We start from the raw sequence: 26,930 nt of genomic DNA, 5'->3' as shown, positions 1-26,930 counted from the left end.
AGAGCCTTGTGCTCTTCCGGACCGTGGAGCTGTAACGCGTGTTCAGCTGCTGCTCCTGGTGCCTGGGGGTCTCCCTGGGCAGCGGGTGTGTCGAGGCAGAGCTGGGCACTGGAGAAAGGCACTTGATACAAAACAGCTGCTTTATTTGGTCATTCAGAGACTTGGCTGATATACCCTGTGTGTCGCTGAGTATAAAAGACAAGTGAACAGAAAGCCTGGAAGGTTTTGGAGTCTGATCCCGGCAGGCAGGTCCACATAGGAGTGTCACAGGCACAAGTGCGAGTCCTGGGCCTCCCCGGGCTGAGCCCCGGGCTGGGGGGCGGGGAGCCGTCCTGGCTCAGGCCTCCCACTCCCTGCGTCAGCTGCCCGGCTCTGGGGTAGGGGTGGCTCAGCTACTCGGCCTTGAGCGTCCCTGCCGGAGACCTCAGCTTCCGCAGGAGGGAGAAGGGGAGCAGGAAGAGCCCCGCGCACACGGTGTAGCAGACCCGGGCCCCGGCCAGCCAGTACACTGCGGAGACAGCAGGGTGGTGATGGCGACGGTCCCCGCCCCACAAGACGGCGGGGCTGAGCTGGGGGGGGGGTTCAGTGGCTGGGACCGAGGCGGCCAGCAGGGGCTGTGTGGCCTCCAGCTCGGGCCAGCAGTCCCCTGGCCTGGCGGGGCCTCCCCAGGGGCCCAGCATGCCCCGAGTGCTGTTGCACGGCCCTCACCTGAGGCGGCCACCGTGGGCCCCAGAGCCCTGGCCAGGGCGCCCAGGCTCCGCAGCGTGCCCATGACCACGCCCTTCTGCCCGGGAGAGCCTGTGGGGGAAAGGGGAGAGGCTGTCAGGTGCCTGTGGGCCACCCAGGGTGACCTCGGGCAAGGGAAGGGCCTCTCACCATAGCCGGCGACCACGGAGGACAAGCAGGGCACGACGATGGCAGCGGCTGGTGGGGGACATCAGGGAGGCGCCCGTCAGCCTGGAGGAGGGGCCGGCAGGGGTGCGACCCTCCAGGATTCCCGGCCGCCGGCCCCTGACCGCACCCCCGCCAGCCTGGTCAGGGCCGCTCACTCACCGAAGGAGTAGAGCAGCAGCCCCAGGCCCAGCACGGGCAGCGTGTGCCCCCAGCCGATGAGGAGGAAGGCGGGGACGAGCAGCAGGACGGCCTGCGGGCGGCACAGCCGGTCTCAGGACCACCCCGCTGCCTCCGCAGAGCTCGGGGCGCTGCCTGCCCCCACGCCCAGGGGAGCCCCCGTACCCGCTTCACAGCTGCGATCTCCCCGCCAGGGCTGATCCGCCGGGCGTAGGCGCCCTGGATGGTGGCCATGGTGAGGCCGATGAAGAAGAACATCTTTCCCTGCTCTAGGCTGGGAGGAGCGAGCCATCAGCACCCCTTCCCTGCTGCGCCCGTGCTGCTCGCACGCAGAGCCAGGCAGCCTGGGTGACGGCCCGTGCGTCACCCGTTCTCGGCGCGAGGCACCGCCCGCCCCGGGATCCCGGGCTGGGCCCCGGGGGACGGGCCAAGGTAGGAGTCAGCCCTGAAGCGGCGGGGCTGCGGGGCCTCAGGATGGGGAGAGGGCAGGGCGTGCCCAGGCGGGGTCCCGGCAGGGGCCCCACGCTCCCACCTGCTGAACTGGAAGCGCTGGTGCACGAGGAAGCTCAGCGTGAACTCCAGGCCCGAGAACAGGAAAAGATAGAGGAAGTAGACCAGGCCCAGCAGGCGCAGGCTGCCCAGCCCTGCGGAGCAGCGGAAGGGGACGTCAGCGGAAAGGGGGCCCCGATGGCAGCTGGGGGGGAACCCTGGGCAGCCCGAGGGAGCCACAGCCCTACCCTCACGAGGGGGCCCGCTCCTTACTGACTCCGATGGGCGGGTCCGGGCCACGTGCCACGGCTGAGAAGCAGAGCAGGGCCAGGGGGCTGAGCAGGTCAACAGCAGCTCGGAACCCCAGCGTGATGGACGGTGCCTGGAGGGCACAGGATTGAGGAGCCTGCGACGAGGCTGGTGGTGTCCCCAGGCCTCGCAACCTGGGGGTGGGCTTGACCCGAACCTGCTTGGCCCCTGCCCCCAGTCCACCTGCCAGGCTTTGGAGGTAGGGGGACTTGGGCAACACAGGGGCCCCAGGAGGCGCTGTGGTCCCAAGAGCGTCTGGACACCGGGAGCGGGCGGCCCGGCCTCCCCGCAGGCCCCAGAAGCGAGCCCCTGCGCCTGTCTGGCTCCCACCTTACCCGCTTCTCTGGGGGCAGCGTCTCCGGCAGGAAGCAGAAGATGAACAGCAGATCGGAGACCGCGAAGAGCAGGGCCAACCAGGGCGCCGTCTCCACGGGCAGGGAGGCGCCGAGCATGGGGCCCAGCGTGAAGGCCAAAGAGAAGGCCACCCCGATGACTGCCTGGGGAGAAGACTGCCTGAGCCAGGCAGGGAGACCCGGGCCCGGGAGCCCGTCCACCCCTAAGCCCCCTGAAGTGCACTCACCATGCCCCTGCTGCGGGCGGGAGACGAGCCCAGGTCGGCGACAATGGCGGTGGAGAGGCTGACATTCCCCTTGCTGATGCCCCCAATTATCCTGGAGACCAGAAACGCCGCAAAGCTCTTCGAAGTGGCCCACACGGCATACGAGGTGGCCAAGCCTGCCTGCCTCAGGGCGGGGACCAAGGGCAGGCACGGTCACTTGAGGCCAGGAGGGGCCCACAGAGGGGCCAGCAAGCCCAAGCAATACCCTGGGACCCTGCCCTGTTCTGGAGCATCCAAGGGCCACTTGTGTTCCCAGTGTCCCCGTGGCAAGAGCAGCTCTGGCACAGCCTCGCTTAGCCACAGAAGCCACCGCCCCCCCGAACACCACCCCCAGGGGGCAACGAGGGGCCGTGGAGGGCCCACAGCTGCCTCGCCAGAGGGCTGCTGGTGGGCGGGAAGAGGCTCCCATCTGTGGGCACCCGTACCAGGGACAGCAGCAGCACCGGGCGCCTCCCCAGGCAGTCAGAGACGGCCCCCGTGAGGGGCGCCGAGAGGAACTGCAGGAGGGAGAAGACGGAGCCAATCAGACCTGGAAGAGACAGAGGTCACAGTCACCACACTGCCCAGTCCCCAAGGGTCGGACCATGCTGGGCCCTGCACTCCTAGGCCACGGACCTCGAGCGGAGATGGCCCCAAGACCCCCCACTTGGAGGAGGAACAGACAGTGCCCAGGCGGGAGAATATGAGGACCAGGACCTGGGACTGAGAAGGGAGGAACCAGGAAGGCAAGACCCAAGTGGGCCCCCAGCCCCGGCTCAGGAACCATACCTCCGAACAGGACGGTGTTGTACCTCTTCTCGGCTGGCATCCCAATGGCTGCAGCAAACCAGTCCACCCCGCGCTGCCACGAGCCATAGAGAGGATCCTAGAGAGCAAGGAAGTGTGACGGGCTGGAGAGTCCCTGAGGGGCTTGGAGCAATGGACAGCCATCGGGGGTGAAGCGGCATCGGGACTGGGGGTGCTCACCTGCACACGGCCGTGGCGCTCCAGCAGCGCAGGTAGCAGGGGCAGCAGCAAGGTGAAGGCCAGGAGGTCCAGCAGGAGGCCGAGGAAGACCACAGCGACCACTCGGGTTTCGGGTGCCGGCTGCTGGCGGATGGGTGGGCGCGGGGTGCAGCTCCCGCCGGCTCCCCAGCCCATGATGGGGGCCGCTCCGATCCGGCCTGGCTGAGCGTGTGGCGGGTCTGCAAGACGGCACGTCGCACGAGGGCACGTTTGGGTACCCCAGCCCCACACCCACCTACCTGGGGGGAAACAGACCCCCAGCTCCTGCCGTGCCCCCAACCCGCGAAGAGCCAGCGAGCGCCTAAAGGGTCTGCCTGCCCCGTGACCCAACACAGGAGTCCCTCTGTGCACCCTGCCCCCGACCCTGGGCAGCAGGAAACGCAGGCTGCGGGGGTTACGCAAAGAAGCCGCAGCCCTGGAGGCCAACCGTCCCAGGGGCCGGGGTGGGGCATCGCGGCCCCGGCACCTCCCCGCCCCCGCCGCCACCCCACGGTCCCGGGCGGAGCGGCCGGGGAAACTGAGGCCCGGGCGGGCGGCGGGGGCGGCCCCGCGAGCCGGAGAACAAGACACCCGCCCGCCCCTGGTCGCGCGCCCCATCCCGCACCTGCGAGGTCTACGCTCCGCAGAGACAGACTGAGGGACGGACGAAGGCGGAATAGACCGGCGAGCGGGCTGCGCACGCCGACCACGCCACGCCCGCCCGGAAGTGGGCGCGTCTCCCAGTCGGAAGTGGGCGGCCCTGCGCGCCCTCTTCCGGCCGCTGGGCGGGGCCTCGGCCGGTCCTCTAAGGCCGCGTGACTCGGCCAGATATTGGGTCCGGCAGCGGCTTACCGGCGGGAAGGGATCCAACCGGAGGCGCCTGACAGGCCACAGTCCCATTTGCCCCCGGACTCTGCGCCCGAGTGAAGACCCGCCCGCTGAGGACCTCGGGGCTTTGGGCGCTCTGTCCGGAGGCCTCCGTCCAAAATACACCTGCAGATACGCGGCGTCTGTGCGGGGGCGCGGGTTCGCCCACCCTCGGGCCTCGGCCGGGACGGGCCGGCGAGGAGGAGGGGGCGTGAGGTCAGGACTTTCCGGTGCCCCGCCTGCCCCGGGGTCAGCGGGGAGGAGCAGGTGCCCCCAGGGCGCGCTCGGTCCTGGGCCCGCGCCGGGGGAGACCTCACGGCAGCTGGAGGTTCCGGACTTCAGGACCTGCCAGCACCTCCTGCTTCCCTTCCGTCCCTTGAAATTCAGGCGTCTGTGGCCGAACTAACCGGAAGGACAGTCCACCCCGTCAGCTCAGCACTCATACACTCCTCCGAAAACGACACTAAATTTCAAACATCCAAGCAGTCACACTTTGCCTAACGTATAATTAATTGTTCCACTTACGACCAAAGAGAACACGTGTTAGCTCTCCCTGAGGAGGACACGCGTTCCTTTATCCAGGCTCGGGGGATGCTCACTTCTTCCACCTGAGCCGTGCTCCCCCCCTTAGAAGCTTGCACGTGACACAGTGGAGGTAAGAGCTGGTGGGCGCGCGGCAGAGGGGAGGAAGAGCTGGGCAATATGTCGGCAAACGTACTCACATGGAAACACTCCGGCTTCATAACCACCTTCTTCCACGACCCCTTCTACACACGCCCCTTTGCAAGGAGTAGGAGGCAGGGCTGGGACGGGCCATCCACGTGAATACTGACATTTCCAAGGACTGTGCCTGCAGTGGGGTGGAGAGGCCCAGGGGTGGGCAGAGGTGGGTATGCTCTGGCGACCCAGGACCCAAAGCTGGGGCTTTATCAGCTTGTTGCTGGCACGTTCCACCACCACAGAACTCAGTAGCAAGGCCCCCGGGATCAGCGGTTTGGCGAATTTAAGCAGCAACAGCTGCAGGAGAGTTTACGTGTGGGTGGAGTCTTGAGTCTGCACGATGTTAACAGCAGGCCAGGCCTACACAGCGAGGTGAAGCCAGCCCCGTTTGTGGCCCCGACACCTGACAGGGCCTTCGAGATCTGTGGAGCCACGCACCTGGCAAACACCTATCTCTGACCAATCCTAGAAATTAAGTAAAGATGCAAAAATCTCATCCAACGTGGCCTCTTCATCTGTCCCTCCCGCCTGCCACCAGGGGGCGCTCTGGCCCTGTCCCTCCACCCTTCTGAGCCCCAACACGGCCTAACAGCGCCCCAAATCAAACTCCCGATTCTCCCCACCAGCCTCCCTGTTGGGGGAGCCAGAATCAGTCACCCTCTTCCCACATGTCCAGTCTGGCTAAATCCTCCAATCTCTCCATGGTCACTTCTGTGGCTGTGACCTCAGGTCACTTCTGTGGCTGCGTTGGCTCTTCGTTGCTGCACGCGAGCTTTCTCTAGTCGCGGTGCGCGGGCTTCTCATTGCCGTGGCTTCTCTTGTTGGGAGCACGGGCTCTAGGCGCGTGGGCTCCGTAGCTGTGGCTCGCGGGCTCTAGAGCGCAGGCTCAGCAGTTGTGGCGCTCGGGCTTAGTTGCTCCGCGGCATGTGGGATCTTCCCGGACCAGGGCTCGAACCCATGTCCCCTGCATTGGCAGGTGGATTCTTAACCACTGTGACACCAGGGAAGTCCCAGGGATGGGTTTCTTGATGTGTTAGGGCCACCCGACAGGGCTGCCAGCCGAGGGCGAGGCCTCCGCCACGCGCCGCATCATCACCTGGGGTGTGAGGACCAGTGCCTCGCCCTCAGAGACTGGGGCGGGGCATGGGGGCTGGGGGACCTGCCCACCTCTGCACCCCTGCAGGGAGGCAGCATTCTGTGCAAGGCCGTAGCGCCACAGGGCCACGAGGGCGGGCAGGTGGCTCCTGTGTCCTTACGAAGCCTCCTGGGTCAATGCAGATGCAGCCCAACCCCTCCTGCCTTCACAGCGGCCTGGCATTCCAAAGCATTAATCAAGACTGGGTATGGATTGGGGCAAAGCCGATCGTGGCTGCTGGGGTGCCGGGATTACGGGTGATTTCTTTCTTTTCTGATTTCTAAACTATGTGCAAACTTGTTTCACTTATGACTGAAAATTTATGTAACGTTAAGTAACACTCTGAATTCTACACATGAAGGCAAATATGCTTGGTTGACCAAAAACATTAGCCTGAATCCCATCAGTCCCGAGCCTTGTGATTAACTGAGGACTGTCTGGAAGTGACGAAGAGAGGTCATTTACAGTTTATCGGCATGTAGCTCCCACAGAGGCCTGGTCCTGTTCCCAAAGTGCAGTATGTCAGGAGAGGCGTTTTAACATGAAGCGAAGTACAGGAAAAAAACTCTGACGTTCCAGCATCCCTCATGGCATTCGTTAGATAGCATCTCCTTGTCTGATTTATAAAACATAATTTATTTTTTGAACTTCTTCCTCTTCAGAGCCTTCCATTCACCTTCCTGTGTAGCCAGGGTGTTAAAAAGCTGCTTCACTTTTCGTTTTCTTTCCGCATCCCTTTAAAAAAAAAAAAAAGCCCATTTTTGGATACTTTTTGGAGGACATCTTGCCCTTTTTCCTATCTGACCCAATAGCAGTTCACATCCGCGCGGGGCCTGCAACTCCGCCCAGGACAGATGGAGGACAAGCGAGGGGAGCGGCCCGCCCTCCCCCTGGCCCAGCACCCACACCGGCGCCTGCCAGACCCCGTCGCCCCTCACCGTTCCATGATCTCTGAGAGCTGCATCCAAGCCAGGAACTGGTTGTCCTTGCGGATCTCCCGGACGGCACCTTTAAATTCTCGCTTGTGCTTGTGGATCAGCCTCTTCCTTTCCTGCTCCTCCTTTGTGCAGCCCTGCTTCTTCCCAAACTCGAGGCTGAAGGTACAAAGCCGGCCTTGAGGACGCAGGGTCTGCGCACCCAGAGCCTGCCAGACCTCCGGTCAAGGCTGCCCCCAGCCACAGCCCCCGACTCCCCAGGCCCCTCTGGGGATGGGGTGCTGGGGGGGCCTCCGTACTCACACTTTGACCAGCCGGGGGGTGAACAGTTTCAGTGGCACCGGCTTGCTCTTCTCACAGACCAGGGGCCGATAGTACTTCGGCTGCTTTTCCATTTCCGTCAAAATGCTCCGACTCAGCTCCTGACACGTGAGAAAAGCTGACACCGCTGGGCCTGCCCACCGCGGCCTCCGGAGCTCCTCCCTCCGGGCCGCCCCTTCCCCTAGGCCCCGCGGCGGCAGGTGCAGAGCCACTGTGCCCAGAAGGCCCGGCTCTCACGAAGCTTCCACCTTCCTGCAGCGTCCTCATGGCGTCTGGCCTGGCGGGACTTCAGACGCACAGACCCATCGAGCAACAGAACAGAATGTTCTCTCCCAGAGGAACGTGGGGAGTACACGATGGGGACCAGCCCATTTGTACACGGGAGCCCCCAGGGCAAAAGGCAGGCGCCCTTCACGGCTTCCTGTTGCCTGGTGCAGGGCAGTGGGACCATCCTCAGAACCCGAGTGACCGGGGAGGGGCGCGGGGCCTGGAGCCGCTGCCCAGGCTGATGGGGGCGGCCGGCCTTGATTCCCAGCGCTGGAACACCCGTGACAGAAACGCCCACCAACCTGCCCCCACTCCGGGACACGGCCGTGCCAGGGGAGGCCTCACCTGGAGCTCGGGCGGGCAGCTGCGGGCAGCCAGGTGCTCCGTCAGGAGAGCTCGCAGGGGCCGCACGATGTCGTGGAAGGAGGGCAGGGTGCCATAGGCGGTCACACAGCGCCGCACCAGAGCCAGACACACAGCCAGGCAGGACAGCCTGCAGGGGTGACACCCGGCCTCAGGGCAACAGGAAGGAAGGGCCCCTCCCAGTCACCAACAAAGCCCATCATCTTGGCAAAGATGAAAACCTTTGCGGCCACTGGTGGCTGATGGGATCAGGAGTTAAAGAAAACATCCTGCTTCCCTGAATAGGAAAGAACGTTGCGGGAAATGCAGCAACAACTTGGAAAGAGTACTTGGTGTTTTGTTTTGTTTTTTTAAACAGAATAAAATCAAAGTTTAGTAACACATATACATGGGAGAAACCCAAGAAAACTGACTCACTACAATGGCTGGAGCCCTCATCTTAAATAAACCCCGTTGTAGTTTTTAAATTACTAAAACTATTTCCAATATCAAGCAGATATACCTTGAAAATAACACACGTTCTGGGAAAGTTATTTTTTCATGGAAAAAAGTGGCCATGAGGATGTGAACAGACATTTCTCCAAAGATTATGAATGGACAGTAAGCACATGAAAAGATGCTCATTACTAATGATCGGGGAAATCAAGTCAAACTCATGAGACACCACCTCATACCCATGAGGATGGCTACCATCACAAATCCAGAAATTACCAAGTGTTGACAAGGATGTGAAGAAACTGGAACTCTCATACGCTGTTGGTGGAAATGTAAAATGGTACAGCTGTGGTGGAAAACAGCATGGAGGTTCCTTAAAAAATTAGAAATAAAACTATCATCTGACCCAGCAATTCCGTCTCTGGGTATAAACCCAAAATAACTGAAAGGAGAAACTGGAATAGATACTTGTACCCCCATGTCCATAGCAGCCTTATTCAGAATAACCAAAAAGTGGGAGCAACCCAAGTGTCCACGGATGGATGAATGAATCAACAAAATGTGGTCCATCCATACAATGGAGTATGATTCAGCCTTAAAAAGGAAGGAAATTCTGATACCTGCTAAACATGGATGAACCTTGAGGACACTACACTCAGTGAAATAAAACAAGTCACAAAAGGACAAATCCTGTGTGATTCCACTTATATGAGATGCAGCAGAGGAGTCAAATCCACAGACAGAGAGGAGGACGGTGGGGCTTGGGGTGTGGCATGGGATTAGTCTTTAATGGGGACAGAGTTTCAGTTTGGGAAGATGAGTAAGTTCTGGAGATGGAGGGTGGTGATGGTTCCATAACAGTGTAAATGTACTTAAGATGCCACCGAACCATACGTTTAAAAATGGTTAAGATGGTAAATGTTATCTGCATTTTAACACAATAAATCAATTTCAACAAAAAAAATTCAAATAACCATAATTTTTTTAAAAATCAGAGAATGGAAGGACTTACAAGAAAAAGTCCTAGCCCCCTCCTCATTCTACTTCTACTACTACAGACTGAATGATGTGACCCCACAAAATTCCCTTGTTGAAACCTAACCCCTAACGTGGTGGTATTTGGAGGTGACTATGCCTCCCAGTCCAGGAACACAGATGTGTTTCCATTTATTTATGTCTGTTAATTACTTTCAGCAATGTTTTGTAGTTTTCATCGTACTAGTCTTCCACCTTCCTGGATAAGCTAATTCTTAAGTACTTTTATTCCTTTTGATGCTATTGTAGATGGAATTGTTTTTGCAATTTCCTTTCAGACTGTTGTTTGTGTGCAGAACTACAACTGACTTTAGTACGTTGACTCTGTATCCTGCTACTTTGCTGAATTCATTTATCAGATCCAGTAGCTCTTGTGTGGAACCTTTAGGATTTTCTACATATAAAATCATTTCATCTGTGAACAGAGATAATGTGGGTGCATCTTCAAGGCTGGGTGCTGGGTCACGTCTGGCTCCCAGCCTGGCCTCTCTGAGGACTAAGTGGCGCCGCGGCCCAGAGCCCCGGGCCCGCACGTACCTGGTGTGGTTGGCCTCTGTCTCAGTCTGGGCTTTCAGTCCTCCTGCCCACTGGAGGGGGAGGCTTCTCCTGTGCCACGTGGCCGTGGCCTCCTCATCAGAAACCAGGAGCAACTCTGAGCTCTTCCCAAGTGCTCTGAAAGGGTGCACCAGAGCGTAACCTGGATTCCAAGTGGGACAGGGGCAGAGTCGGCCTCCGAGGCTACCGGGCTCGCAGGACAGGCTCTGCAGGGTGAAGCCTCTGGAAGGTCATTTTAACAAACACGCGCTGTGTTCACCACCAGAGACAAGCACGGCTTTGACAGGGGTGCTTGGGCCAAGTCCAAGCACAGACCAGGCCCCTGCCCCCGTGGGCAGACTAGACTGAATATCAGTAAGAAACGATGGACAAAGGAAAAGCAGAGGAGGGTGAGGTGGGTTTGTCAGGAGAGCTGGGGGGGTGGGGCAGGGTGCAGAGTTCATCAGGCCCGAGAAGGCCTGCTCCAGAGACCCGGGGAGCGAGCAGGACTTAACCCCGTCGTCAGCAGAGGAGCAGTCGAAGCAGACGGAAGGGACTGCCGGGGAGGGCGCCAGGCCGGGTGCGGTCCAGGCACGGCAGGGTGGGCGGTGGCTGGGCAGAGGGAGGGGGGCGTACGGGCGACAGCCAGTCCGCTGGCCAGTCCCGACTCCAGCGTCCGGTGCCCTCCACCGGGGCCCCTCCCCCAGCACTGCAGCCACCCTGATGTCTCGCTGGGGTATGGATGCCCCCCCGTGCCCACCCCACGGCTGGCAGAGAGGAGCCCACAGCGTGGGGCTCAGTGAAATCAGGGGCAAGAGCCACACGCAGGCAAGTGTCCATGTGAGGTTACGAGGGGAAAGCAGAAGGGCAGGGAAGGAAAAAGGAGGCCCGGAAAGCAGACCCTCTAGACACGGAGGAGCGAGGGGACAAAGGTGGGCAGCTCCTGGAGGGCGAGGGAGCCGCGAGTGGGCGGAAGCGTGGGGAGGCGTGTCGGCATCCTGTGTGGGGGAGGGGAGGGGAGGGTGTGATGGTTCAGAAGAGCAACCACTGCTGAAACCCTCTCAGAATACTGCTGTCCACGAGCTCCTTCCAACACTGAGAACGTCGTAGGAACTACAGGAGCGGTGCTGCCACCTAGAGATACACTGTGAGCTACACAAGTTAAAGTGTTCTTGCTGCCACATAAAACGAGTAAAAACGAAAAGGTCAATCTTAATGGATGTATTTTGTTTACTCTCCCCCCCCCAAATATTATTTCAACACACAGTCAATATGGTAAACCGCAGTATTTTATATATTTCTGGTAGTTAATCTTGCCATCTGGGGGGTACTTTACACTAAGCTCAGACTCCCCACACGTGGAAACGGGCTACTGTGCTGGACAGATAAAGTGGGATCCTGATTTTTTTCAAAATGCGGGTATATACATACATCCACACAGAGGGAAAAAAGGTGCTACTCTGGATGATGGACTTGAGATTTTTCTGTCTTCTTTCTAACTTTCCCATATCCTAAGCTTTCTACAATGAATACCAATTACTATTAAAAGTCTTAAAATTTCTCAAGTATCATATATTTGAAAACACTGCCTCGAATCAACTCACCTTGGCTCTGCCTGTTGGGAGTTGCGATGTAAAGAATCCCAACAAGAAAATTGATAAGCTCAGGTATGAACCTCTGGGACAGGGACACGTAGTCCAGGAACACGCAGCACACGAAGAGCCCCTTCACCACGTCTTGGAGAGACTGGACGGGACACTGTCAAAGGAACACAGGGCACAGCGTCCACTTGGGAACAACGTTCAGAACACTGCGGCAGGCAGACAGCCTGGCTTCCGCGGGGGGCCACAGGCCCCGACCTTCCTCTGCATGGAGGGGAGCACCGCCCCGCAAGGCAGGATTGAGGCGCGAGATGCAATCAGGCAAAGAGCTCTGTGATCGTAAGGTCCCACCCTTCCGGAGTGGAACACTGATCATACGCCCCCTCAAGGAAAACGGAGCTTTTTGGACTTTTAAAGCCAAAAGGGGAACAGAACCCCAGATCAGACACGATGCCTTCATGCGCTTTCTGGGGTCACGCCCTCTGCCACCTCGTCCGGGAGCTCTGGGAAGGAGCTGCTACGCAAGCCTTGTTGACGAGCCTTTCTTACTCCTGCCCCAAGGAGGGTCAGTCTCCACGGCCCCGCTCAGCCCCAAGGAGGGTCAGTCTCCACGGCCCCGCTCAGCCCCAAGGAGGGTCAGTCTCCACGGCCCTGCTCAGCCCCAAGGAGGGCTGGCTCTGATGGGGAGGTCCTGACGTACCTTGGTTAGCAGCTGGCTCAGACACAACAGTGCAGGCGTGACCACCGGATGCCAGAAGTCAGAGGTTGGAAACAATATCCCAGCAATTTTCAAGTAAATTAGCTGGAAAGAAAGCGCCATCACATGGGTTAAAGAAGGGAAACACACAACCTGACGCATATCTTTGAGCTGTTCTGCAGAAACTAAGACCACCACCCACCAAGGATGGTGACCGCAGGCTGCCCACGAGCACTAGACCCCAGACGGGTGGGAACCAAATGGCTGATACTGAGATCCCGGAAACATCACCCTGTCACCTCGGCACCAACCACTCAGAAGAAAGTCCACGAGCCGATCACACCCTGTGACCCTCACCCTTTATGTTGCCTTTAAAACCCCTCCCCTGAAGGCCATCAGGGAGTCCGTGTCTTCTGAGCACGAGCTGCCTGTGCTCCTTGACGGGTGCCTGCAGTAAACGCGGTACTTTCCTTCCCCACAACCCGGTGTCAGTCGGTTGGCTTTGCTGCGCGCTGGGCAAGGGTGGACCCCAATTTGGTTCAGTAACAACATCATCTCATGCATCCTCACGCCAGCCTATGGGACAGGTACCACTGAGCCATCACTACCGCCTACAGCCGGGAGAGAGGCCAGGCCCGTGCAGCCCAGGACTGAAGCCTGGGCAGCCTGCCAACTCCACTGGCCTCCCTGCTACTCACTCCTCGCTGGGGACAGGCTCCGGGGAGGCAGGCTGGATACCTTCGGCCACAGCTCGGGCACCCACCTACCCCAGGTCACACAGAGAAAGGGGCCGAGGCCGCGGACACTGGCTCAGGTGCCTTCCTGAGGAGTGTACTGACCCATCAACATAAAGCCGGACTTTTACGCTCCTGCCAGTCGCCGTTAGTTCATTTCAACACGAAGACCAGAAAATGGAACGGACTGAGCGGTATTTCTTCAGTGACCAGAGCTGACGACATGGCCCACGGCTGTTGTCAAATGGTCGAAACCTCAGAGAGGTCAGAGGTCACTGTGCACAAGCAGGTGGAGCAACCAGCCCACAGGTTCAGGTCCTCAGGAAAATACACCCCGGGTTTGCCATCAAGACTAAACACGGCACCGTTCACGTAGAAATCAAACCAGGAACTTTGCTCCTGAGCACACGTTAGCTAGTTGTTAACAGGTCAGCAGTCCTCCCAGGCCTGGCCCAGTGTGCCCTCCAGATGGCTGTGGAGGCTCTGGGGCAGACCACCCTCTCGAAGCCCCCAGCCCCTCCGTGCCATGGCAGCACACTGGACGGCTGGTGGCCGCAGGTCAACGGCTGGATGAGACATGCCCACGGCTTACCACGTCCAGGCCCGGGAAGGCCGCCCGGCCTGTGGTCTCAACCATTCCTTCCATGTCGTGCATGGCATCTCGGAGGACAAATTTCACGGCGCTGCTTGCAGCTTCAGGAAACATCTGGCAAAGGTTATACAACTGCCTGTTAATCAGAGACATAAGTCAGGGGAGAATGTCTGTAGGTAACAAAAACATAGAAAACCCCCTCAAACCACCCACGTTTATCATCCTCCTGTGAAGTCACCTGCCAACTGAGCTAGAGCTGGAAGCCCCTGGATGAATGCACTTTTCCTCTTACTGACACCTGGCTGGCCATCTCCGTGATCCAGGTAGTTTTCCTAATAGTGTTTTATAATAACCTATATTCATTTTTGCTATTTGCTAAGAACCTGGTCATAACTTTTCAGTAGCGGTGGCAGAAGTAGCTCTGTTTATACAAGTAACAGCACGGGAAGCATATTCTAAGGGCCAGACGTGGCCGACAGTCCTGAACCCAGTGGTGCCTCCCAAGCACTCCTGGGGGCAGAGGCTGGCACGGGGCAGAGGGGTGTGCAGGTGGCCAGCCCGAGGGTGCCACCAGGCACCTGCTCTCGCAGACCCTCCCAACTCAGCACCCTGCCCGCTGCGCCCTGCTCCAGCCACCACGGGGCCAGGAGCCACCGTGCCGCTCTGCTCTCACGGGGCCTGGCGCAGAGCCCGGCCCGAGCCCCCGCGCAGGACAGCAGCAGGCGGGCGAATGAAACAGAAAATTAGCCGTCAAATATAAATAAACCTGAAGGGGCCCTACTGTCTTAAAGTCGATTCGTTTGCAGTTAAAAACAGGTCCCATCTCTAGGGCGACGGGAGCATCGCGTCAACATGACTTAGGAGCAGGATGGCGTACGGAAATCACCGCAGCTGTGCGAGCTGTGGGCCCATTTGTAAGGCTGCCTTAATAACTCCTAAGTTATTTTATGACTTTACTAAAAGGCACAAAATTTGTTCAACTCAGCCCCACGTTCCAGATAACGCACCCCGTTTTCACTTACACAACCAACTTATCGATTCCGCCGAGGTCTGGTGGATCACTTGTAGCCAAATCTCCGACGTATTCCAAAAGGAAGCCAAACAGTTTCTGCAGGAACAGGGTTGGGGCCAGAGCTCAGGGCTGAGCCCAGAACGGAGCCGCGGCACAGGACGCCCTGCCCGCTGTGCCCCCGCACCGGGTGGGGCGAGGGCCTCAGGGCCAGCCATGGGGGCCTATGACCCAAGGCAGCCACAGGAGCGAAGAGCACAGGGTCCGGGTGTGTGCTGCCTCGGCCGGCAGGCGACACCTCAGTCCTGGACCAGGAGCACGCCCGGCCCGGCGCCTCGTTCGGTAAACGTGCGGCCTTTACGCAAAGAGGACGAGGCACATCCCTAGTTACCTCTTTCCCCAAAGCCTGGCTTTGCTGCGTGACGGGTGCGCGAGGTGGACTCAGTATAAACTGAGGTCAACAGCGCGGCCTCCTCCTGGGCCTGCCGTGGGCCCTGGAGCTGACACACGTCCAGGCCTGGCTCTCTGCCCCCCGACCCGCACCCCACCGTGAAATCTCGCGGCCGTAAGCACGGGGTGCACTTCGGGACCACCAGCTTCACGGTTACGACGCCCACACAGACCAGGGCTCTTCCCCGACACTCCCAACACTGCAGACAAACGACTCCAGCGTACTTCTAGTTTTGCTTTGTTTCCCACTGCGAGACTTGGATGGTTGCATTTCTGAATTCTCTCCACAACCAAAAGCTGCTCTTCCATCGATCTTCCCGATAATAAAGACTTCAATTCCTCGTAGGATTTGGGAGCTATCAAAAAAATACAAAACACACTGCACGCTTAACTTGTAAAATGAGAATTACATTTCTGGTAACGGAGATAAAAACTGAACACAAATTAAGTAATAGAACTTCTTTTACTTCACCCAAAGAAATACTTCCACCTATTTTATGGAAACACTCATTTTGTGTAATTACCACACTACTTCTAACGTGTGCCCGCGTGCCTGCCAAGGGTGAGGCTCGAGGAAACTGGGCTGCCTGCAACCAGCCTCGACAAAGAAATGACCCCAAGCTCCCCTCCAGGCAGAATCCCGCCAATGCCCGACACGGGGAGGGCGGAGGGGACAGTGCACGGGCGGGGTGGCCGCTGGGACCGTTCAGAACAGGCTGGAAGCTGGAAGGAGCCCCACGAGCATAGCAGCCAGCTCCACCCACCGGTTCAACCGCTCTGGAAACACCCTCAAGTCGCAGGACAGCTTAGGCCTGCGGACTGGAGCACGTGGGACAGAGCAGCCCACCGTGTGCTACGTGCCACGTCACGAGGCCTGAGCCCGGCTCCGCGGCCACCCTGGCCCACAACGGGCCGACTTGTCAAGCGGCAGGGACCCCTGCCGGCGGCCTGCAGGACTGCTGCAGTCACACAGCAGAGGCTGACGTGCTGCCCAGAGCAGCACTCGGGTCAGATCCCAGGGGCGTCGCGGAGAAGGATGACCGTTCCTGTCTGCCACCCAGGACAGCACAGACGGGCTGTGCCCGTGTGTCCAGGCCCGCACCCTGTCCCACTCCATGACGCAGCCCGCCAGGCAGACGCCACCAGGTCACTGCGGCCACTCCCCAGTTGTCTGCCTACCTGCGAACGTATAGGGCAGCTCGGCCCTGGCAGCCTCCCGGTCATCGGCTGTCGACCGCTCCCCAGGATTCGGACGCCGCTCCTCCTGGGTCCTCTCGCTCCCGTCCTTGCTCTCCACATCAGACTCCAGGCCCGAGGGGCTGTCCGGGCCATCGCTCTCCTCTGGGTCCCCCGCACTCGAGCCTTTGCCCTCTTCCTCTTCGCTCTCACTGCTACTGGCTTCCCCGCTTGGCTCTTCCTCGACGTTCATCTTCCCATCCTGGGAACAGAACGCGGGAACCAGGGGCATCACTCCTCAGGGACAGCAGCTGGCACAGCCTGTGACTGTGTCTGAGGGCCGTGCACGCACAGACGCTTTATGCAACTTGTCTGCCAGGAACACGCGGCCTGGTGCTGCACTGTCCACGGGCGTGGGGCCTCTCTCCCACCTCCTTCGGGGCTGCTACACGTCACGGGGCTGAAGGCCTGGGAACCGCAGTCCCCACGCCCTGCCGCCAGGACCCTGGGCAGGGCTTGTCTCTGCCGGGGAGCAGGATGCGGAAGGCGCCCCAGCGGATGGGCTCCGGCTGCTCTGAGCGCCTGGCAGCCCTGCTGCTCGTGGGGCTGGGCAGCAGCTGGGTCACTGGGGGCTTCTTGGCATGTGGGCTGCACGCGGAGGTGGTGGGACCTCAACACCGGAGGGTGACCCCTGACAACTCCCCCAGATAACCCAGTGTTTTGCGAGCACCCAGTTCCCCGTCTTGGAACCCTTTCTGCTCGAGACCCCGGGCCCCCTCCTGTCTTCCTGCCCCGAGCGGGGCCGAGGCTCTGAAAGGGGAGAGGGGTAGAGAGCTAATGGGGCTTGGGACTGAAAAACCTCACCAGCTTTAGAAAGAGCCACAGAGAAACTGTTTCTAAAAAGACTCACAATTTCCATCTGTGGTAAACCTATCAAGTGAAAAACCAGGAAATGTGTTCCTTTAAATTAAAAAAAAAAAAAAAGGAAACGAAAGCAAACATCTTACTTTGTAAGAAAGCAAACGCCTGTCATCTTTGTCTAGTACGAAGCCATCACTTAAGTCATCCGCCGACGTGTGTTTTGGTCTCTTAATGTGTTCATCCTCCTCCTTTCCAAGCATCCTCCGGAGTCTTTCAGCCTGAGCAGGCAAGAGAGAAAAGCTGTCTGCTATGCCGTGAGCATGTGGCAGGGACGCACGCTCCAGGTTCCCTCAGCCGTCGCAGCTGCTTCAGGCCTGCCTTCTGCTTTCAGTCTTCAATCAGACATGCAAACCCTTGGCAAGCATCGTGTGGAAGATTTATTTAACAAAAATAAAAATACCGCGGCAAAAATATGTTCCAATCACAAGGAAGGAAAAGCTGTTACCCTGAGGGCTTTCTGGCCAAATGATAGTGGCCAACCGTCAGCTTCACTCACCACCAGGCCCCAGAAGAGGAACAGGACGCTTTACACTGAGGTCTGCATGCCATTTAGCAAGCAGCTCAGCTACTTTGTCCCACTGAACCATGCAATGGCCACAGGAGACGGCCCACGAGGGGGGTACTGAAAAGGCCAGATGCATGACAGTATGCCTCTACTTCATTTTTGTTTTGTAACGTAAGGAAATTTTAAAAACCTTTAAGAGAAAAAAGGTGAGAAGGTAGTGTACTATATCACTAGCAGCTGTTCTGAGGTAAAGGGATTAGAAAGAAAGTCATTTGTAATTTGTTATATTGGGTATTATGTGTATTTTTTTTCCTTTTATAGTTAAAAATATAGTAAAACAAACATAAACTTGTTTAGAGGCTAAAAAGATTACACTGGTAAAACAGAGCACACCTTCAGCCCATTGAACAAAACAGAGTGGAAAGGGTCTTTGTGGTCGTAGCCGCTTCCTAGAGCGGCACTGCCCCCGCCCCCCTGCCCCCCAACCCCAAACACCTCCAGACCCTCCAGCCGCTCCTGCTCCTCCTGGGCCAACTCCTCCTCCGTTTTCATCCTGTTAGAGGGCTGTGCTTTCATTTCAAAGCCGAGCTCACGAACCATCATGTCGTATGCGTCAGGCTAGGGCAGAAAGAAGACATTTTTTTTTAAAGGAAAGACCTGCATAACTAGCTTCCTGCACATCCCAGTGGTGGCTGGACATCCTTACGGAAGAAGCTAAACCACATCCTAAGCCTTTTCTTCTTGTGTGAGAGAGGCCTGTTCTAATCAGTCTCGAGGATGCCTTTAGGTCATATACAACTATTTGCTCCTCGAAAATTCTCAAAGTATATCTGCTTTAAGAAAACTAAACCTTGCTCATCTAGGCATTAAGCCCCCCAAATGGGATTTTGGGGGAAGCAACAGTAAGATCGACTCACAGATGTGCAGACGGCCACACGGCAAGGTAATCTGGTGAAATCCGAGTATTTTCTAGAAACCAGCAACTCAAACGAATGCACCTTTTCTAACAATTTAGACTAAAAGCAATGTGGTAGGAACCAAATATTGTCCAGAAGGAAAAATAAGTAAACGTATGTATCAGTACACATACCAAGTCTTCTCATAGCAAGAAACAACCATTTTCTTTACTTTCATTATTCTGGAGTAGATAGTGAAGTAACTTTTAGTCTATTTCCACCCTGATGTAACACACGTCAGATACCTCAATATAAAAGTTTAACAGAAAACTTAAGTTCTCAAAGGGAGAACAGACGCCTGGTTCCCCCTCTTCTGCAGAGAAAGGCTGGGTCAATGGTCGTGAGCCCGGGCTGACTGTGAGGTGCTGACCCCACCTTGGGTTTCTCCTTTCCACCTTTGCTCTCGGACTTGGGTGTTTTACGGGCCAGGAGAGTCTGGATTTCTTTCCAGTCTTGGTCTAGCTTCTCTGTGAGTTCAAGGGCGTCTTCTCGTTGAGACTGTCTCTCCCTCTGGGGAAAAAGAACAGAATGCACCCCATTACTGCCGGCCTCCAGCAGGTGTCCAGGCCCCACTGGACAACCGCTCAGCCTAACATGACAACAGGAAAAGAGGCCACGAGAAATTAGCATCTCAGGATCCCATCACGCAGAACGAATTTCCTGCTGTAAAACTGCTCTCCTAGATGCTCTGAGCAGTTTGCCGTTAGCAAAAGCAGTGATGTTTTGCGACTCTTGATACGTGCCAAAACACTAAAACCAACCCTCCCCCAAAACCAAAACCCCAAAACCAAAACCACAAGAAACCATCAGAAGTACATGCTTGGGGCTTCCCTGGTAGCGCGGTGGTTAAGAATCCGCCTGCCAATGCAGGGGACACAGGTTCGAGCCCTGGTCTGGGAAGATCCCACATGCCACGGAGCAACTAAGCCCGTGCGCCACAACTACTGAGCCTGCGCTCTAGAGCCCGCGTGCCACAACTACTGAGCCCGCGTGCCACAACTACTAAAGCCCATGCGCCTAGAGCCCGTGCTCCGTAACAAGAGAAGCTTCCACAATGAGAAGCCCGCGCACCACAACGAAGAGTAGCCCCCGCTCGCTGCAACTAGAGAAAGCCCACGCGCAGCAGCAAAGACCCAACGCAGCCAAAAATAAATAAATAAATAAAATTAAAAAAAAAAAAAGGAAGTACATGATGAAATTTAAAATGCATTTTGTATTCCTATTCAAAGTGAATGCTTTTTATTAAATCCATAGAAAATATTAATAAATACAGCCTAAAAATGCACAGGGAGAAAAAACCTGAAACGCGTTAGCAGCGTGTCTCAGGACGGTGCTGCTCCACATCGAGAACGTTAATGGACGCACCTTCTCCTGCTTTGACTTGGCGATGAGCTCCTCAATCAGCTCTCTGCGTGACTTTGGCTGTTCCCCCTCCTCGCCTTGCTGTTGAGAGGTCTTCTTGTGAAGCAGCCCGCCACCTCCTCCAAAATGGGCCGCCGTCAACTCGGCTGCAGACAAGGAGCAGAAAACCCCTCTGTGAAGCCAGGCCCGGCTGCAAAGTGGGTTTTGCAGTCGCTCTGCCAACGTTTCTCCAAGCACGGTCCTGAGAGGGGACTCCATGTTTAAGAGAAAACTCTCACCCACAACGGCCGGTGAGACTACAGGCACAGCGACACAAACCCCCCAAGATGAGCCCCTCCGAGAAAACCCAGAGGCATAAAAAGACCAAACGGCTATGATCCAAGTGACTGGAAACACCAAGAACCTTTTTTCCAATGTGTTAACGCCTCACGGAAGATGCGCAAACACCGCAAACTAGCTGGCACCTGAGTCATAAGAGGGCGTGCCAGGACCAGGGCCACTTCACACCCTCCCTGTGTCTCACAGAAAGTCCCGGGGGCAGGGGGCGGAGCCAGCAACTAGAGTCACTGATTCCTAGGCTGCCCGAGCTACCAGGGAAGAAGACAGAAACAAAACACTGGGACTCATCGATTTTGGAATAGAAAGAAACTTTTAAAAAATCCAATTTCTTGGAAGAGAAAACAGAGGCTTAGATGCTAAGCAACTGACTTCAGATCTCATCCAGTAAGAGAAACAGCTCCTGCCTGTAGCCCTCTAACCCCGTCAGGCCCACACCCCGCCGTCTGCGCTGAGCTCTCTGCGCCTGCGCTCCGCCACCCCCATCATGCCTCCTTCACTCCCCCTGCAGTGGACTCTGGCCCGATTTAAAGGCCAACGCTCGCTCCTCTGCGCAACAGCTCCCTCCTCCAGGGAAGGCTCTCTGCGGACTCGGGCCCCCACTGCCCTCCTGATGCCTCCCCTGGGCTGTCTGACAGGTACCCCAAACCCCCCTGCTCATCCTGCTTCCTCTCCACCTCCCGCGCCTACGAGAGAATTTCAGGAAGACCTCTTGGCCTGCCCTAGCCAACTCTGTCCTTCCCCACTCAAGTCCCTCCGGCTCCCATTCCTGAGTAAAAGCCAAAATCGTTCCCGTGGCCCTGGGGGCCCGGCCCACCTGTCTGTACCATCGCCCCCTCCAGTTACCAGGCTCCTGGCTGGTCCCAGACCGTGACACCACCAGAGGCCTGCACGACCGCCACCTCCTTCGTGACCCTAATCAGGACTACCTGGCGTGTCCCAGACCGCCCTGACTTCATTTCCCCCACAGCACTTCTACTTCCGACTGGCCTGCGGGATTTAGTGATTATTTAGTTTATTGTCTGGGTCTCCCCAGAAAACTGAGCTGCAGGTAGGTTTTACTCACTGCTATTTCCCCAGAACCAAGGGCACTGCCTGGCACATAAACCAGTATTTGTTGAATAAATGGATCAGTGAATGAGTGATTCCTCTGCTTCCTGCAAAGTTTAGCATATTAGAAAACACTATCATTTAGCATTCTACTAATTCAAGATTGTTTACAATATTTTCTGAAAATAAAAATTTACAAAACATTAACTAACGAGGTGGCATTATATAAAAGATTCCAAAAAGGATTCTTGGAGAAAAGAAAAAAAAAAAAAATCCGTCAGTGTGCTTATATTGATGATAGGATTTAATTAGAAAATTAGGGTTGATTTTTAAGATGAAATTCTCCTAATCTAGGAGAACATATAAATTATGTAGTTGAACAAAATAGGATGTTTCCTAATGATCCATTTTAAAAGGTACGGCAAATATATTTATTTTCAAATGTAAGAGGTTACCTGCAAATGTGCAAGTTACCTGGATTCTGATGAGCTCATACTAAAGATCAGAGGAGGACAGGAAACCTCAAATAAACAGTTGAGTCCCCAGGACCCAACACCTGGCAGAAGCGGAATCCAACTTCTCCTCTCGTCAGCCAACCGTCACAGCCTATCGTACCAACGAGGCCGAGGCCGACACCTTGTGATGAATGACCAGGCCGCCGAACGTGAAGATGCCACGGCAGTCCCCTTCAGTCACAGTGAAGGTGAACATGTTTAAAGCGAGGCATGCACAGAAAGTCCTGAACAACGGAAAGTGCGAAGAGAAAGGCCCTCAAGATGAACTATGTTCCCTCCTCAACCACGAAGCCTCAGCAGAGTCGTGGTCTACCTCCCGGTGCTGTGGACAGAACCACAGGCCACCCTAATTCCTAGGCCTTCTGCCCCCCCATCACCCAGACCAAAAGGCAGGCATGGGCTTAACGGCTTGGCTTTCCACACACCAGAAAAACCGCTGAGTCAGTTTTAGTTTTGTGCAGCTTTGTTCTGAAGATGCTGAATAGAGGATATTCTAACTTATAAGGATGCGAACTTACGACATGACCCCACCTTTATAGAAGGGCCCAAGATGATCAGACCTGAACCGAGTCCTAACTCAGTTCAGTTGTATATCAGTGTTAACTAATGCCACAATTTAATCCGCTTCGTTATTATCTATAAATAAGAAGCTCAGGACTTCCCTGGTGGCCCAGTGGTTAAGAATCCGCCTGCCAATGCAGGGGACACAGGTTTGAGCCCTGGTCCAGGAAGATCCCACATGCCGAGGAGCAACTAAGCCTGTGCTCTAGAGCCCGCGAGCCACAACTACTGAGCCCACATGCCTAGAGCCCGTGCTCTGTAACAAGAGAAGCCACCTCAATGAGAAGCCTGTGCACTGCAACAAAAGAGTAGCCCCTGCTCGCTGCAACTAGAGAAAGCCTGTGTGCAGCAACGAAGACCCAATGCAGCCAAAAATGAAATAAGTAAATAAATAAATTTAAAAAAAGAAATTAAAAAGAAGAAGCTCAATGTTACTTCCCCCACAAAACTGTCATAAGCAGTTCCAGAGTAAACAAAGACTAAAGGAACTAAGTAAACACTGTTAGTACACACATTGGGTCAGAACTGATAACAGTGGTAGCAAAGCACTGTGGGTTAGTACAGAAGAGCTGTCCTAGGGGTCAGTGAGGTGGGTTTTACCCACAACTCTGACTCACGGGTTGGACAAATCATATTGTTTCTCTGAGCTCATGGGTAAAATGAGCTGGGGTGAAGTTCAAACAAGAGGAGGGATACTGAAGTGCTTTCTGTGATAGACAGACAGAAGGCTGTCTGTCTACCTTATCTACATATACACCTTCTTGAAGATCTACACCTGCATCTTCTAGGTGTCCAAGCAGGGCAGAGAGAACGTCAGGGCTAAGCAGACTGCCCCTGATCCCAGGCCTCACCCGACAGCACTCCTCGGTCCTCGGCGTCGCTGTCACTATCGACAATGTCGTTATGCTTTTCAATGTCTGCCAAAGACTGGCCGTAATGAGTTAGTTCTTCATCTTCATTTAGGTTGTAGATGCTTTTTTTTTCGTGTTGTCGCTGACAGAATAGAAAAAACGAAAATCAGTCTCCTAAAATTTCCACATCCATTTAACATCAAAAAAAGAATTATTTTTTTTCCCATTTTTGTGCAATGTGACAATGTAGCTTTAAGATTATTCTGGGTCATTTGAGCAACGATTCGGATATAAACAGAACCCACAGAAGGTAAATAAATTAATGGGCCACCCTAAGGCACTGGGAAATCGTGCAGCTCTACCCACCAGGAATGCTCCACAATCCACTCGACCCAGCTGAAGGCAGCAGTTTAGTCCAGAACCCCAGGACGCGTCACTGCCGGGCACTCTGGTTAAGGTATTTATCCACCTAACTGGTATGTGCAAGAGGCTGCTTCCCCCTTGGTCTAGACAGGCAAGATACACGACTGAAGACCCACCCACTGTGTACTCCCAAAAGTATAAACAAATAAGGTGGAAACGGCCTTCTCCTTGTATTTGACTTCTGTGTAAAACTACAGCAAAAGACTGTTTTCCATACCTGTTGTTCCAGAGCAAACCTCTTCATCATCTTCTCCTCTGGGCTTATGTTGCTATTGTATTCTCCAAAGCGTTTATCTCTAAATACGTTGGACTTATCCCTTTCTTTGTATTCCTTTAGCAAAGTCTGGGTGCGCTGAAAAACAGATCATAGAACAATCTCTCATGGGTCCTGGCAACTCTGAGCTCTCATGGCCTGGCAGTCTTAGTCCCCAAAGGGGAGGTGCTTCCACAAGCGGACACAATGCTGGCTCTAAGGAACTGGAAAATGCCATTTTCTACGCCTCAGGCCACTGAGACAAACAGTCCAAAAAACACCAATCTACTGGCTGGAAAGACTGATCTCAATTACCGAGGAGAAACCGGGTCGCTGCCATACAACAGCAGCAAAGAGGATGATGTCTGGAACCAGGGGATTCACTAGGGTGTGTGTTAGTACTTCCACGCCTAAGACCAAAGGTTAAAGTAAAATGACAACCAAAAAAAAAGCAGAGGTCACTCCACCCAGGTGAAGAAGCCAGAGGAGTTCAGGTTCTAGCTGAGTAAGGGAAGCAGGGAACAATGAGCTGAGAGGCCATTTATGTCAATGACGATGTCAGATCAATTACAGACACAGACTGCAGCAGTACTGCCTGTCTTCTCTTTGCTTGTTATATACGTGCCATTATGTGTATATACAGTCAGTCTTTGTTATTTGCAGATTCTGTATTTGTGTATTTGTCTATTGGTAAAATCTACGTGTAGCCCCAAACCAATACTCTCAGCACTTTCTGGGTCATTCATGGACATGCATGTGATGCCCAGGAGGTGCAGTCGAGAGTGAGGACTCAGAATCCCACCAGCTGCACCACCTCCCAGCGAGGACTTTGGGAAGCGCCTACAGCCTCACCTGTAAAAGGTAAAGAATGGCAGTTCCTACCTCAGGCTCTTAAGGAGAAATGAGAAAACTGAGGCTTACGTGGTAAAGGAAAACATGTCTATTCTGGAGCCCATGCAATCCCCATCCCCACATCTGCCCCCGCAAGCCTGCCCTGGGGTGTGTGACGCAGGGGTGCATCGGAGTCGGCTGTAAGTTTGTCTCGTCTACTACTACTGCCAGCTCCTTGCAATAAGGACGATGTTTGATTCAGTTCAAAGATCAATTGGGGTTTCCCTGGTGTTGCAGTGGTTAAGAATCCGCCTGCCAACGCAGGGGACACGGGTTTGAGCCCTGGTCCGGGAAGATCCCACATGCCGTGGAGCAACTAAGCTGGTGCGCCACAACTACTGAGCCTGCGTTCTAGGGCCCGTGAGCTACAATTACTGAGCTCACATGGCACAACTACTGAAGCCCGCAGACCTAGAGCCCGTGTGCTCCGCAACAACAGAAGCCACTGCAATGAGAAGCCCGCGCACTGCAACGAAGAGTAGCCCCCACTTGCCGCAACTAGAGAAAGCCCGCGTGCAGCAACAAAGACCCAACTCAGCCAAAATAAATAAACAAATAAAATAAAACAATAAAATAAATAAATTTATATATTAAAAAAGATCAACTGGATTACATGCTGTGGCACAGAACACAGATTATGAGCCCATGAAGGCAGGGCCAGGTGTTACTTTACCTTTACCTCTCCACCTGCTAGAACACAGCTTAAACGCAAGCGCTCAGTGGCACATGAAGGCTTCACAGGTGTCCAAACCCAGTGCAAACCCCAGCCTTTACCAGCTGTGTGACCTTGGGAAATTTACTTGACTGTTCTGTGCTTTTTAATTTATTCACTAACTTACTAATGTCTCCTCCTCAGAGTAACAATAAATATCGTTAAACAAACCAATGAGCATGTCTCAGAAGCTGCATAGAGAATGCCACCCGAACTGAATTTGAAAGTACAGAATACTCTGGAACCGTAAGCACAAGTAAGCTGGAGGCTATGAGACTTTCCAAGAAGGCAGCATTTCAGTTACCCTGCAAGGGACAAGGTTGTGCGCTTCAAAGGAGCGATACATTCCTTCTTCAAACATCTACTGAGCATCCCATGTAATCCCCTATCCTGTCCCTAACCAGCAGAGCTCAAAGTCTCAACGAGGGCAGGTTGTAAGAGGTTCGCACAGGGGCCGCGGCAGCGCGGAAGTGATGAACTCTGCCTGAGTTGGACTTGTGTGTGGGTCTCCAAGGAGGGACGGCGGTTTTGCAGGGGAATGTTGTCCCCGCCCACGCGGAAGCAGACGCACGAAGATGAAAACAGTCCAGCTGACACATGGCATACACGACACACGACGTCTCACTGCTCCAGGCGCTGTCCCGAGGACTCTAAGTGGACGCTTCCCATCCTCCCGGCAGCCCTAGGATGTACGTACCACCATCATGGCAGATTTACAGAAGGGGAAACAGGCACCGAGAAGTAAGTCCGCAGCTCGCCCAAGCCTGCCGGCGGCCCCGCGGTGCCGCAGGGGTTCGAGCAGGGCCGCGGGTAGTCCCGGCTGGCAGGCGGGGCCGGGGGGACCCACCCCGGAGGGCCCGGCGCCCCGCTCACCTTCTGGAGGGCCCGCGCGCGCGACACCCCGGGCAGCCCCACGTCGTGGCGCGTCTTCCTGCCCAGGACCTGGAACTTCTGCCGGTTGACTTTCACCTCAAACGGGTTGGCGCTGGGCCTCGCCCGGCCGCCCCGAGCGCCCGCCGGGGCCCCGGGGGCCCTCCCGCGCGCTCCGGCGGACCTGGCCTTCCCCATGGCAACACGCGCCGCACCTCAGGGCGCTGACGAGGAGGTGGCAGCCGGAGCGCAAGCACCCTCTGGAGACACGCGCGGCCCAGCAGCCTAGGAATGCCGCCCCCGTCTCGCGATAACTGAGCCAGCGAGACGTAGGAACGTTGGGTAAAATACTGACACGCCCCCGCTCAGCTTACCCGCCCG

At 55.8% G+C, this 26,930-nt stretch overlaps 2 protein-coding genes across 9 annotated transcripts; both read right to left on the bottom strand.

Moving 5' to 3' along the window:
- Nucleotides 1–121: 121 nt before the first annotated feature.
- MFSD10 (major facilitator superfamily domain containing 10) lies at nt 122–4,233 on the bottom strand. Of its 8 annotated transcripts, XM_036853713.1 has the most exons (13): nt 4,098–4,230; nt 3,455–3,672; nt 3,257–3,353; nt 2,914–3,017; nt 2,450–2,608; nt 2,205–2,366; nt 1,834–1,942; nt 1,604–1,715; nt 1,237–1,345; nt 1,054–1,144; nt 877–924; nt 709–798; nt 122–508 (listed from the first exon to the last, which is right to left on the bottom strand). In XM_036853713.1, exons 2-13 carry the CDS (start codon nt 3,626–3,628, stop codon nt 393–395), a joined length of 1,371 nt encoding a protein of 456 aa, XP_036709608.1. In that variant the 5' UTR covers nt 3,629–3,672; nt 4,098–4,230; the 3' UTR covers nt 122–392. The 8 variants fall into 8 exon arrangements, with proteins under 8 accessions (XP_036709608.1, XP_036709607.1, XP_036709609.1 ...); XM_036853712.1 differs by having other exon boundaries at nt 709–924; nt 4,098–4,233; XM_036853714.1 differs by having other exon boundaries at nt 1,054–1,345; nt 4,098–4,232.
- Nucleotides 4,234–6,059: 1,826 nt separating this feature from the next.
- Nucleotides 6,060–26,927, bottom strand: NOP14 (NOP14 nucleolar protein). Its single transcript, XM_036852130.1, has 18 exons — nt 26,553–26,927; nt 24,041–24,175; nt 23,401–23,542; nt 20,091–20,233; nt 19,101–19,235; nt 18,265–18,387; nt 17,351–17,482; nt 16,347–16,605; nt 15,393–15,523; nt 14,731–14,816; nt 13,709–13,844; nt 12,386–12,487; nt 11,689–11,842; nt 10,088–10,247; nt 8,063–8,210; nt 7,433–7,551; nt 7,133–7,288; nt 6,060–6,929 (listed from the first exon to the last, which is right to left on the bottom strand). Exons 1-18 carry the CDS (start codon nt 26,745–26,747, stop codon nt 6,830–6,832), a joined length of 2,556 nt encoding a protein of 851 aa, XP_036708025.1. The 5' UTR covers nt 26,748–26,927; the 3' UTR covers nt 6,060–6,829.
- Between the last annotated feature and the right edge of the window lie 3 nt (nt 26,928–26,930).

Source organism: Balaenoptera musculus, chromosome 5 (genome assembly GCF_009873245.2).
Source record: "Balaenoptera musculus isolate JJ_BM4_2016_0621 chromosome 5, mBalMus1.pri.v3, whole genome shotgun sequence".
Lineage (NCBI taxonomy): Eukaryota > Metazoa > Chordata > Mammalia > Artiodactyla > Balaenopteridae > Balaenoptera > Balaenoptera musculus.
This window is presented reverse-complemented; position numbering and strand designations above follow the sequence as displayed.

Coding starts and splice junctions, on each gene's coding strand:
- MFSD10 (XM_036853707.1), bottom strand. CDS start 3,945: ATGCCCCACCCCGGCCCCTGGGACGGTTGGCCTCCAGGGCTGCGGCTT. Junction 1,943..2,204: donor CGCTGCCCCCAGAGAAGCGG/GTAAGGTGGGAG, acceptor TGTGCCCTCCAG/GCACCGTCCATCACGCTGGG. Junction 1,716..1,833: donor GGACCCGCCCATCGGAGTCA/GTAAGGAGCGGG, acceptor GCTGCTCCGCAG/GGCTGGGCAGCCTGCGCCTG.
- NOP14 (XM_036852130.1), bottom strand. CDS start 26,747: ATGGGGAAGGCCAGGTCCGCCGGAGCGCGCGGGAGGGCCCCCGGGGCC. Junction 20,234..23,400: donor GGACCGAGGAGTGCTGTCGG/GTGAGGCCTGGG, acceptor CCTTGTCTGCAG/CCGAGTTGACGGCGGCCCAT. Junction 12,488..13,708: donor CCTTCCCGGGCCTGGACGTG/GTAAGCCGTGGG, acceptor CTTTCTTTCCAG/CTAATTTACTTGAAAATTGC.